A 14,581-nucleotide genomic window follows, 5' to 3' on the forward strand; every position below is an offset into this window, starting at 1 on the left:
CATAGCATAGCATACCATAGCATTAAGCCCTTTATTTCAATTTCTCATAGCATAGCATACAAATCTCATAGCATTGATTGTAGTACTTTTTATTAATTTAATAAACTTGCATATAAGTTTGTCAAACAATACATAATGTTTAGATAAAATAAAATTTTCCATAACTGTGAAGCATTTTCAATAGGAATACCCAGCTTTCAAGGCTTAAAAAGGGCTAAATGTTATCTGAGAGCACTAGATCTGAATGCTAATACTGTAGAAACACACATATTTATTGAAAATTTAGTTTCGGTATTTTCGTTTGCAGTATTTATCGACGAAATGAAATTTATGACAAATTTTTAACCCATGTACTTATCGATGCGGAGTTATTAGTGACGTTGTTAAGAGACTAAGAAATTACAAAATTAGATACCAACGACATTGTATTTGCTTTAACAACAACGCAATTTTACCAAAACGGATATATGTGCTTGTACAGTATATTTTGCGATATTTTAGTCCTATTTTCCCCCTCAACATTTAAGAGGATGGTATTATCTGTTATATGTAAGAAGCGCCGAGATTTTACAAATCTAAAATCAGGTTGGAAATACTATTAGATATATAGTAACGCAAAGTTGCGAAAACATAATCTATATGAAAATCACACAACATGTAGTTAACATTAATATGAAGATAAGACGCTAAACATGATTTATAATGAATAATTATGAATGAATAATAAATAGTTATAGTTATAATTATGATGAATAACGAATAATGTTCTTATACTGCCATCTTAAATATACTAAAATCTGAATGGTAGTTCATTATCCGCTTTAATACCCTCATCGTAAGAAACACACCTGGCAACATGTAACACTATATAAATAGTGCCTGTTTGGGAGGGTAACAGTTGAAATTGACACCCCGAGAAAACCATTGTCAACCGACGCGAAGCGGAGGTTGACAATGGTTTTCGAGGGGTGTCAATTTTAACTGTTATCCTCCCAAACAGGCACTATTTATTTTGTTATACTGAATGTCTTTTTTAAAATTTTTAAGAAAATTTTACTGCTTTTATAAAGGAATAACGTGAATTCTACAGCGAACCGTACGCGCATAATTTTCGCGCATGTAACATTTTTTAATGTTACCCATTGCCAAGTGCGTTGCTAACGCTGAGGGTAATAGTAAATATTATTAACTGCGTCTTAACCAATCAGATTTCAGTATTTAACATGAAAGTAAAACAATACAAACTGTTACCTGTGTGTAAATATAGTTCGCCGAAAAATTCACGTCATTCCTACAGCAATCAGTTAAGTTTTCTTTAAAATTAAGACATTAAGTATAACGTAAAGAAAGGACCTGTTTGGGAGGGCAACAGTTAAAACTGACACGCCTGAAAAACCTCAGAGATGTCAATTTCGTTTGTTACCCTCCAAAACAAGCACTATCTATATAATGTTTATAATGAATAGCAAAACTTTAAAGTAATGCTTCAATGCTACTATGAAAGTGAGATCAAGTCATGGGGTTGTGTTTATTAATACCAAATTAATAAGAAATATACAGCAAAACGGTGCTGTGTTACTTGTTCATTAGTTTCTGATGTTTGATACAACTATGAAATAAAATGAAATAGTGCTACTGAGTAAATATATAATGTTTATTCACTTTATAACATGTATCCTACAATGATATACCTAGCTGAAGGAACTTATGTTGATAAGTAGAATTAACTAACATGTGTGTGTTTGTATATGTAAACATAGAAAGTGTGTGTCAGAATTTTGTCTAAAATTTTCCGAGATCTAGACTTATGATATACGTATTTTTACATTGAAATGCAGAAGATGGTGTGTTCGATGATAATTAAATTGTATATGTTATTGTTTGTTTTTAATGATTAGGGCTTAATAAAGATGAAAAAAATTATTTCGATGAATTTTGAATTGTACTGATTTGATACATTTAGTTTTGTGTCCAATGCTGTTTTAAATATAGTTACATGTCAACAGAAAGTTATATTTTGTATAATAACTGTTGTTTGAGCACGGACTCTGTAATGCTGACGTTAACGTGATACCGTCGTCATAAGATTGTGTCTCTTCTAAAGCTTGCGCTTTTATTTTTAAAGCTTTGGTGTGTGGTAACGTTGTTTAAACGATGATCTGGATATTATTTGCGATTTACGTTTGTTGTATCAAACGAAAAATCATCAAAGGATCCAGTAAATGAAGCGATTTTCATTAATAATACATAATGTGGTGTTTGATAATGGCTTCTAAAGCCTTAATCCATATCAACTTATGGATGAAATATGGGCCTTTTATAGAGAAGGCATTAAAACAATAAGTGAATAAAAACAAAATTAAAAAAAAACCATGCACTTCAAATGTTAAAAAAAAATACCTCCGATAATAAATCAACTCAGCTTTAGATCTGGATAATTTCCTCTCCATTTCATGTTATCTCACAACCTACTGACGGTTTGTACAGTAACAAACCGGGAAGTTAATCTTATTACATAAGTTTTGTCGACAATTGCATCATCACATTACAATGAATGTCCTATAATGGTCTGAGATAACATCTTAGATGTATTCTTGATGTCGCGTGTGCTAAATAAAAATGATAGCTATAATTATAACTTTAGATCAATCTTTTTTGTGGTATTTGATATTTCCGTTACATGTAAAACCAATTATTTTGAATAAAATGAATGGAAAAGAATTTATCGAATGAATAAATATTACATGAATGAACACATGAATTATTGTAATTTGTTTTCATATCATGTACATGTTTTGTTACTTTTTTACGGAGTTGAGGAAGAAATAAACTATGTTTTTTTTTTCATTGTAACTATATTTTATCTCAATTTCTAAATGCAAAAAAAGTATTATTGCTTCACATCTAGGCTACATCAGTCATTGTTGCAGTTATATAGCCTTATTTAACATGACTGCTAGTGAGAAAAATGTCTATAGTTGCACTTTTTGAAATATATGTTAGAAAATTTCCATTCACCTGTATATTGAAATATGTGTTTAGTATTTAGTTATGGAATATTACAAGTATAATTCAGAGTACTAATATTTTCAATTTATCTTGAATATCATATTTTAATTTATCTTCCTCTGCAATTGTCACTTCCGATCACTTCATGCAGTTATGTGTGTTACATTTGTATGAATTCATAATATATGGAACTCATGGCTATTTATTTTTTGTGTTTATATTCTATATTTCTGGCGATTTCAAGTGCTTATGGTAAGTAATGCAAAGTAAAATAATTAACACAAAAATAAAAACATATAATTTACAGCAATGTAGTCACTTTTCGGTTTTTATAAACTTAAATAAAACAAATGCTATGTAACAACACAAAAAATATAATAAAGTTTTTAAATGCTTACGTGCATTTTTGTAAAGACCGTTTATATATGTATTTTCAAGGGATCTGTGCAACATTAATGCTAATTATGAATGTAAGTCCGTGTCATTTTATTATGAAGTTATTGAAAACATCCATACACTTGTTTCTGAAACCCATGGCAAACAGACACAAAAGTATACCATAGAAAAACCCTAACTTTCCTTCCGCGCTAGAAGGAGCTAGGATTTGTTCAAACTCTAATATTGCAATGTGTTTAAATTATATTCTCTTGGATTTGTATATATCTTAGTTTGATTCTACATAGTTGTTTGTTTTGTATTGCCAGTGAATATCGCCTTAAACAAACCTACATACCAACATTACCCGCTTTCGCCAGGTGACGCTCTATTTGACGCCGGAAACGCAGTGGACGGACGTAGATCAGATTTGAGCTGGGACGGAGGTCAATGTGCTGTATCAGACTACTATAAACAGACTGCAACGTGGTGGGTGAACCTGACCAAGATCCACAGCATCCATCACATCACCATCTACTTCATGATGGAGAGCTTATTTTTGGGTAAAGTTTTCTTCAATTATATCCCTAGAATCAATCGTTACGTCATTAATAGACACATTTGTTACCCATTCCTCATTTTCTTCTTCTTTTTTTTTGCTAATAGGAATTGAGTTTATTAGGTGTGGTAGTGCAATCATGTGATTTTGTAATTATAAGTGATATACTTCAACAAGTTTAAAGAATACGCTTGTCAAAGGATTATAAGAAAAACTGAGTACTATTTGAAAAAATGTCCTTTTTTATTGTGATTAATCAAACGCTATTTATTTTTGAAAAAATCAGCGAATCTTTTCTCCATATAAAATTGTTTTTGAATATTTCTTATAACGAGATGTAAAATAACATTAATTTTACCTGTTTTATGTCTTAAGGATCCTTTAGGGATTTAGCAACCGCACTCCTGGGCTTTTCTCTGTACGTCTCAAATACAACAAACCGATTACAAGGAACATTATGCTTTAAAGACGACATCTTCACAAAAAGGACATTACCTGCAATTTTCAACATATCCTGTCATATACATGGACAATATGTGGTCTACTACAATGAGAGACTACCAGGAGTTGTCTATCCTGATGAGTATCTATCGGTTGTCGTGAGCGATCTCTGTGAAATGGAAGTATATGGTGAGAGTTTATATTCATCTCATTTCAATATATTTAAAATAAGATGGATTTGTTAAATTGCGTTTGAAACAAGTATCACTAAAGAATCCAGCATAAAAAATGCTTTTATATCCTTCACAAGGCTGTCCAGCAACTGGTTATTACGGACCCAACTGTTCCATTCCTTGTCCAGTAACATGTCGATACTGTCACGTAGAGACGGGCACCTGTCTGGGTTGTAAACCTGGCTACCAAGGTCACCGCTGTGAGTCAGGTGATATTTCTTATAGTTTACATCTTTTATCACTTATATTTTTCATAAGGTCGTATAAACAACTCAGGTCAAGTAAGGATAGCTACTTAAATCTCCTGTACCATTGTGGGACAGCTAGTGTATCAAAATGTATGTATCTCTATGTGATGTTCCCTAAGGTTTACCTTTTTTAAATGAATTTTTTAAATGAATGTTTATAATCAGGATTATCTAAATCCCAGGGTGTGTGAAGCAGCAACAAATGTTTTCCAATCTTGCCTATCCTAGACCAGCTATGTTAATGATGCAGAATAATGGTGCAAATCTTTCATGTTATTTGAATGAATGTTTTTCAAAAAAAAAGTATTATCCGATTTAAACAGTTTTGTCGGACTTGTCGGTACCTCTGTTTCTTTATCTATCTACATTTTAATTATTGGTGTATTGTATTTTTTAAATTCAAATCCTGACGAGGCCTTTTAAATTTTGATAAGGCAGTGGAGACTGAAGTTTGTGCGTCTAGTATTAAATACACAAATTGGGAAATTTAAAAAAAAAAATACTATACATGCATTTTTATTAAATAACTAGCTAATAAAATATCCACTCGAAAAAAATTTGCATGATCATTATTGCATGCATTAACCTATATTTAATCATTTAAGAAATGAACTCAATGTCTACCCAAGTTATACTCGTATAACCTGGGTTGGGGCAATTTACGCTTTATAATCCGCGAAGCGGATTATAAAAAAGCGTAAATTGCTCCAACCCAGGTTATACGAGTATAACTTGGGTAGATATTGAGTTCATTCCTTATAATTTAATTTTCTGGAATTTGCTGTACAAATTGAGTTCGTTTTACTTTTAAAAATGATATAAATCTGTTCAAAATTCAAACGTAACGTCAAGTGAATTAGTACGTTGGTGCATTGTGACGTGTCTTGTGACGTGCAAACCAGGTTATACAAATTTAACTAAATTTTTCTATCCAATCAAATGCCGCGTTACAACCAGAATTAAATTATATTGAAATAACGGAATAAGACAATTCTGTAGCACTTGTAAACAAATGTATTGTTAAAGATTCAGGATAAATCGAATACCCGTTTGAAATCTAAAACTATATATTAAAATTTAGAACTAATTAAAAAATGATACACCATTATATTAATGCACCATTTTCTTTAAAACACACTATTGTTTACACTTAAATTACTGAATCTGAATGACACGAAAGAAAAATTATAATGATATTACAGAGATAGCCGCTTTAAACACTTTAAAACTATACCGCGAATCAATTATATACAGAGTTAAGTAATGTGGGTATTACGTTCTTATTCATACGTTATTCTGCTTTTCACAGAATGCATGGATGGGAAGTACGGGGACGGTTGTCAGAGTGACTGTGGACATTGTGATAATCTGACTCACTGTCACCATGTCAACGGGACGTGTGTGAGTGGTTGTCTACCAGGATACAAACTTGAGCAATGCAAGGAACGTAAGTAAACCCTTGCATCAACTAGGATGCAGACTTGAACATTGTCAGTAACGTAAATATACCATTCACTATGTCAACAAGGATACACACTTTAACATAGTCAGGAACGTAAGATGATGTGGATATAATATTAAATGTGACAATTTTACGAAAACAGAGACAAAAATATACAAACTTCTTTAATACAGAAAACGGTACATGAACGTTTGGCTCAGATAAACTACATTGCTTGACCTCGATCTTTCAAATCAATATGCAATGAAAAATTCTCTGTTTTAGCTTCAAAATCGAAGGATGTAATACATGTTTGATATGTGTTACCATTATAATATACCATCAATCTTACAATATAAAATTTTAGGCATGCAACTTAAATGTAATAGTGCACTTTTTTTTTTTACCAATAAACATTTTAATAAACGGTGAAGTGTAGTTTTGTGTAACTTTATCGTCTACATGTTACGAAGCAACTTTTAACAAAACGAAAAGAGGTTCAAACTATTCTTGAAGATTCTAACGCAATATTGTAGCTTGCGATGGAGGTTGGTATGGCACTGACTGCAATGAGCAATGTGGACATTGTCGCGAGGAAAACCAGTGTGTCAATACCAATGGAGCATGTTTACTTGGTTGCACTGCTGGCTATCAAGGAGAAATATGTAAATTACGTAAGTATTTAATAAGTTTTATATACGTAGCAAAAAATCTAGAAAATAACAGGCTTAACAATATTTGGCTTAACAAATTAAGATCGTTTACTACAAAAGGTATGACAATTAGTTTGGTTTTTTTTTATAAAGTCAGTTTACGCTATGTTTTTTTAAGATGGCTCATTTTGATAGTATATGTTGTGACAATTCACACTTGGTTGGTTGCTCGACAACTTTTAAATTTTAAAATGCAATATATCTTTTAGAAGTAGGAGTTCCCCTTTTAAAGATGTTAATATTTTAAAAACTTTCTATAACATTTACCCAGTCTAAAGATATTTGAAAATAGAAATCATTTTTGGGAGTACATTTTAATCAACTTCCCTATGCAGTTACTCTGGCAAACCAAAACTGAAACTGTGTTTGGACCTAACAACAAATAATCACTGCTTACAAGTTCTTGAAGATAATCGATAAATACGATGTAATGTATGCTGAAGCATTGTATTTTAAGAAACTTATCTATGAATACCTTGAAATAGTCAGATTTTAAAAGTACGAACAATATAGATATTTTTTGCAGTCGCATGTATTCCTACGCCAGCGTTAAATAAAGTCATGTTCAACCATCGTCTGTCTCCGTAAATCTCCGACAAGCAAAGACTTTGTCTATATTTAGAGGTCGCTTCATCAAGCTATCACATGACCTGGTGTAAACATTGGCAGAGCGTACATGTATCTCTTGCTTGTCGGATATTAACGGACACAGCCGAGCATCTGGTTGAACGAGACTAGAGTTCATTATTGCTTGGATCCATACATTTTTTGAAATATTTTGATTACTGATGCATAGTTTGATGGAATAAATTCTATCTTTAAATATTGCATAACACGATTCATAAGGGGTTTCTTGAAACTTCCGTCGGAAAAGTCCAAAATTCTTATTATAAAAGTGTGCGTAATTCAAATACAGATTATAAACTACTTGCATAGCAAAATAACATATCGTTGATTTTAAAATAATGAACGATAAAATAAACTCCCATCAGTACTTCAGTACTTTGATATATTTCTAATTACACATAAAGACGGGTACTTGTACTACTTAACTAATTCAGGAAAAACAGTATATATGGTTGACACAAAACAAATATCAGGTGTAAATAGAAAATTCCATATGCCACCAAAACTCAAAAATACGGAGAAGTGTTTTCTTGCAATTTAACCCTAAGCTTTTTTAAATCAAAACACAATTAAAGATGCAAAAGCTCTATAGGGTTTTCACGACAGTTAAAAATTGACTGCTAATTACACAAAAGTTAGTTTTGTCATAAAAATATATATTTTTTTAAAGTGTTATTGTTTTTATCAGCTTGCCCACATGGATATTATGGAGAAGACTGTTCTAAGAGATGTAAAGATACGTGTGTTGGATGTAACAATGTCAATGGTTTGTGTGAGTCTGGATGTATCGCTGGTTGGATGGGGGATCTCTGTCAATCGAGTATACTATATTATGTTTATTCAATTTATTCCAACATAATGAATGCAAGCAACGTATAAAGTTGTATTTATAAAGCATGGCATTCAACAAACATAACCCATCTTATTTTTGGCATGACAATTACGACAATTTTTTTTTTCATTACAGAATGCATGGATGGAAAGTATGGTGACGGGTGTCAGTATGACTGTGGACATTGTGATAATCTGACTCAGTGTCACCATGGCAACGGGACGTGTGCGAGTGGTTGTCTACCAGGATACGAACTTGAACAATGCAATGAACGTACGTAAACCATTCCATATATCAAAATCTAGACAATAAACACTTTAAAACTATACCGCGAATCAATTATATACAGAGTTGAGTAATGTGGGTATTACATTCTTATTCATACGTTAATATGCTTTTCACAGAATGCGTGGATGGGAAGTACGGGGACGGTTGTCAGAGTGACTGTGGACATTGTGATAATCTGACTCAATGTCACCATGTCAACGGGACGTGTGCGAGTGGTTGTCTACCAGGATACAGGCTGGATCATTGCCAGGAACGTAAGTACACCATTATATCAAATAGGAAACAGACTAGATCATCGCCGGGAACAAGTATACTATTCATGATATTTTTACTAAGGATTAATGTTATCAGAAAGAAATACAAATATTAGTTTGAACGAATAGACAGATTTTCCAAGCAACAAAAAATGGCCATAGTACTGTTTTTAAAATTTTGTATAATGATATACCTGTGTACCCGTGTAATTTTTTTTCTGTGTTGTGCACACATTGAAAAAAAAAATTCTAAAAAGTGACAATACACAGAGCGAAGGTTTACCACACAACCCCCCCCCCCTCCCAAATGAGAAAGTAAAAGAACGTGTTTTAATAAAACCATTTCAGCATGTCCCAAAGGATATTACGGTCGGAACTGCAACGAGGCATGTGGACATTGCCGTGACAGAAGTCAATGCTCTCATACGAACGGAACATGTTTAACCGGATGTAATGATGGATACCATGGAGAGATGTGTAAAGGTCGTGAGTAAATATGTGGTCTTGACCATTTTCAATTTTTGGATGGCTAAATGGAATATTACATTGGAAATAGATCCACTGATAAACTGATAAACTTGGATTAATAAACAACACAATGACACATAGATAGATAGATAAATAAATAGATAGATAGATCGATATATTTTTTTTTTTTTACAAATTTTGATATCTGAAACACACTTTTTAACATATTTACTGATTTATGTTCACTACCAAGTTCAAATGTAATTATCTGTTCAAGATTGAGATGGTACATTGCACTTCATTTATGTTCATCAAATGTTCAAAAGTTTCATTCTTAACTGTACCCTGCTATAATACTAGATCAATACTCTATAGTATCATTGGATACGGAGACTGAATAGATTGTTCGGCAATTTTCGCTAGCTTTTAAGTGTTATTTTGTTTTCAATATAGAAGGAGGGTGAGCAATTAATTCTAGGGTTGGACATGGTTATCGTTTAAAAAATGAAATTTTTTTTATATCTTTTAATAATACTATTTAAATATTTCCATCTCAAAATCATTTCGTTCTTTTTAAAAATAATTTAACAAAGTACAAGTACAAGTTCATATCTTCATATCATTAAAATCTCGAAAATGTGTATTTATTGATAAGCTTAGTGTTTCTTTTAATGCCCGATTTTATAAAATAATGCATAGCATTACCATTGTTATGATATATTTGTGGCATTATATATTACAAGCATTTCTTTGAAACCAAGTTATGCATTACCACTGCATTAAGTAATACCAAGAGTGATTATTTAACGGGCGATAATTTAATAACTAGCAACTTGTGTTCGTTTTCAAGCACAATTCATTATGTTTTCAGCTTGCCCACATGGGTCATTTGGTAAAGAGTGTTCCAAGAAATGCAGCGAAACGTGTGTTGGTTGTAACAATGCCAATGGTATGTGTGATTCTGGGTGTGTCGCAGGTTGGACAGGGATCTTCTGTCTATCAGGTATTGAATATTATCTGAAAACATAGCCTATATTCATTATTTTGTGATATGTTAACTAAATTTATCAAAGGTTTGAAATCCTCAAGCATTTAATTATTTTTGTCCAGCAAATACAGGTTATCAATTTACATGATATTCAATTACAACAATCTTATTGATCGATTTTTCCCGAGGTTGCATAAAAAGGTACCGAAACGAAAAAATCTCCTCTAATGCGTCAATCTAGAGTCTCGTCGCGAATTGCGTCATATGATATCCAACCGTTCGCGCTTTCTATTTTTAAGACCTGGCATAAAAAGATCTTCATATTTTTATTCAAATGTTTTCATACTCATATTTGTTATTTTTTGCTATTTTAATATGGAAGTATTATGGAACATTGCAATTTCTAGAACATTTTGTTCGTTTAATGAAACGTTACTTGAATCGATGAACTTGAAATAAGGTGAAAAAATACAAAAAATATTGCTGTTTTTGGTTGTTGTGAACGCTGTAATTTTCAATCTTCTTAATGATACAACATTTTTTAGTTTTTTAATTTGTATCATATAGAAATGATATAAGGTGATATGGAACACAAAAGGTCTAAATGTTCTTATCAAATTAAAAGAAAATGAAATGATTAATCTTATATATAAGATTGAATTGATGACTACTGGTGTTTATCAAGCGAAGTTCTTTGTCCCTGTATTGTAAACCTCTTTGATGAAATGAAATAAAATTTTACATTATTTCAATTACCCAGAGAATGAACTTATTTAGCTGCTAGTGCGCTCCGCAATCTCTGACATCCATCTTTCTGGAAATGGAATAAAACAACGCATTCCCTGTGTAATTTCAGGACGCATGCTATCATCTTTTTATCTTTACCATACACATGTCTTTACCATGTTTTCATCATACTGTGATATTTATCAAGTTGATGCACCCGACATGATGGTAATTGTCAACGGTAATGGCCAACAACATTTTCCCGACTCTAAATGGCCGTTTAGAGACAGCAACAAACATAAGAGATATCGTTATAGCATGAACTGTTGATAATTTTTTTTAAAACACAATATTTTTTTCAAAATGTGAATATCGTGCGGAAATAACTTCATACTACACAAATTTAAGAGTTGCTTAAGAAGATCTGTTAAGTTGGTCACTAAACGTGTTGTCAGATTTTATTCATGACGAATTGTTTTCAAAACACAAATGCAATGCATTGATATATAATGATGTTCTATATATTGTTTAATATAGATGTATACATTTATTGTAATTCACTTGGGGGTGCGATTAATGCCAGTTTATAATTGGTCGCTCTCAGCTTCAAATTAGCAGTTAGTCCCCTCATTTATTAGACAGAGTAAGCTGCTGAGACAACTAGAATAATTGTTTGTGTGACATTGCTCTTCTTTTAGGGGTTTGTACAAGATCTAAGATAATGAATGTTTTCTTGAATAAGGTAATAATTAGTCCTTGTTATGTCGACATCTGCCTTCAAGTACGTACATGAATTCGATTTACAATGCACCTATGCAAATAGTTATTCAGTACTGAAAATTTTACTGCATGTTTTATCTGGCGAGGAAAACATAATTAACGCTAACAACAGGTATATTCTTTGTTATCTAAGAAAAAAAACTGCGTCAAATATCTAGAAAAACTTTTTGCTGACGCCGATGCGAATAGAAGGAAGCGAAAATTTTGGGATCTTTTAGTAGTAATACTAATAAACATAAAATTATTGCCGATCGAATTATTGTAGCAAACATACAAATGAACTTCGTGGTACTGTCACACTTTTTAACTTTTTGTTAAGGAAGACGTTTACTCGAAAAAAATTCCAATGATGATGATAAAAAAACAACTATTGGGTGTTACAGACCTTTTGTTGTAGTGTTATTTTTTCATTTTCAAAAAAGTAAGTCAATGACCTACTTTTTGAGATAATAGCTATTGTATATTTTTGGAAAATTAAAGGAAAATCCCTTAAAATGCTGCACTATGATTGAGATTTTCTTCATTGTTAAAATAATACAAATTGCTTAACACTTTTGAAAATGAAATACAATTCATGAATGGTAGTGACACTAAATACATACAGAGCATTAAGTTTTCGTTCACAATTTTTATAAATATTCCAGTCCCAATTTCCTCTATATCTTTTAAAATACCTACCAATTCTTGATCCAATTTTACAAAAAATTGAATGATAATAATACAAAAACATCAAAGTATAAAACTACTTATATTGATCTTATTATGTTGGCATATAATTTATATGAGGTCAATGATTAATATTTTGAGATATGGCGTCTTCTCTCGTTTTTAAGCATATTTTAATATATTTAAAAATCGTGCCATACGGTTATTATAATGATTAAATGAGGTTAAACTAACAGAAAATATGCAAAATTATATAGACTAAAATATAGAATGTTAACTTTTAAAATTATAGTACTTCCAAAAATGTTTTAGCGGAAAGCAAAATCTGCAAAATTTAGTCCGAATTTCCTCTGTTTGGCTAAAAGTCTATAATTGTTTTGGCATAATTCTATAATATAGTGTATAATGCATATTGTGTTTGGATGAATTTGTCGTCGTGCTCAGAGTCAACGAGCGACAGTGAATGGTATGTACAAGTAAGATCGATCAGCCTTGAGTCAAATGACGAAGATGATTCGCCAAGGAACTGTCATGAAACTTTGAATCGGTTTCATTTTTGCAAAGGTCAAGAAATAAATATTTATGAGGTTTGTTTGCGTGTATCTATCCTATCGTATTGTGCGTGTATACTGATCTATCGTGCGTTAATCCTATTCTATCGTGCGTGTATACTGTTCTATCGTGCTTCAATCCTATCCTATCGTGCGTTAATCCTATCAGGCTTATCGTTCAATTTTAACAGTTTTTCCGTTTATCCTATCGTGTTAATCGTTTCGTGCCTTTTCATAAGCAAGTAAATTTATTTCAAAGTTGCAAGTCGTTCAGTGCGCCGTTTACAAAAATTTATCGAACAAGAATTGTAAAATCCTATTCAGCATTATATCATGATGCTAATTTCTTAATTGTTTACATCAAAATTAACCAATATTACATGTAAATCATATCCGTAATCATTGAAAATAAAAAAAAAATTACGTAAACTATCGAAGTTCTAAGGAACTAGGTAACATAACGAATTGTAAAATTGTCTATATCTTCGTATGTGACAGTGGAGATTTGTTTGTATAGCCTCGGTTTACTTACATGTTTCTCCCAAGTTTGAATACAACAAGGATTTGTATTGAGTTTTATTAAATCTAAGGTTCAGGTAAGCTTTTCTGATCAGTGCTTTGTCTGTATGTCAGTTCGTCCGTTAATATTTTACGCTTTCTGATTTTTCTTATGTTTTCTTTTCTACAATGTAGAACTAATGATCGATTTTGACCAACCTTGATACGAATCATCTTTACGAGAAGGGAATTCTTGGTAGCTAGAATTAAGGCCTAAAACATTTTTTCACCGGAGATAATCACAAAGCAGTTATCATAGACTGTAGATCTTAATAATCTTCTTGTCAATAACCACTGGACAAGAAATGCCAACGTTAGCAACAAAGTTTGTAATTAAAGTGAAGATTCAAAACTGTTAAAACTATGACCCTCTGACTAAGGCTGAATCCCCTAGAAGGTTTCAAAGTTTAAAGTACAAAATATTTGTCAGTTCTGAGATAACTTTGTAAGCATAATGATTGGCAAAACCTTGATCCTCTGGACCAGTATTTGAGCCCGATTGGGGGGGGGGGGTGGTAAAGTTCAGAATAGGAATTCAGATATATACAAAAAATGCTAAAAACCTTCTCAAGAACTTCAATGCTATATCATGTGAACTTTATATTCAAGCAATTTTAGATAGGGCAATTTCTAAATTGACCAAACTGTGACCCCTAGACTAATACTTGGACCAAAAGTGGGATTGACAGTTTATTATTTAAGAAATTAACTCAATATCTACAGAAGTTATACTCGTATAACCTAGGTTGGGGCAGTATAACCTAGGTTGGGGCAGTTAACGCTTTCTAATCCGCGAAGTGGATTTAAAAAAAACGTAAATTGCT

General features: G+C 31.8%; 2 protein-coding genes across 2 annotated transcripts in view; both read left to right on the forward strand.

Annotated features, from left to right (window-relative positions):
- Positions 1 to 14,581, forward strand: part of LOC117686878 (fucolectin) — a 122,242-nt gene that overhangs the window by 56,155 nt on the left and 51,506 nt on the right. The window lies entirely within an intron of this gene.
- LOC105336207 (multiple epidermal growth factor-like domains protein 11) lies at positions 2,950 to 12,350 on the forward strand. Its single transcript, XM_066078191.1, has 12 exons — positions 2,950 to 2,959; positions 3,714 to 3,947; positions 4,319 to 4,573; positions 4,695 to 4,826; positions 6,175 to 6,312; positions 6,843 to 6,980; positions 8,335 to 8,466; positions 8,614 to 8,751; positions 8,883 to 9,020; positions 9,369 to 9,506; positions 10,360 to 10,491; positions 11,411 to 12,350. Exons 1-12 carry the CDS (start codon positions 2,950 to 2,952, stop codon positions 11,530 to 11,532), a joined length of 1,707 nt encoding a protein of 568 aa, XP_065934263.1. The 3' UTR covers positions 11,533 to 12,350.

Source organism: Magallana gigas, chromosome 1 (genome assembly GCF_963853765.1).
Source record: "Magallana gigas chromosome 1, xbMagGiga1.1, whole genome shotgun sequence".
Lineage (NCBI taxonomy): Eukaryota > Metazoa > Mollusca > Bivalvia > Ostreida > Ostreidae > Magallana > Magallana gigas.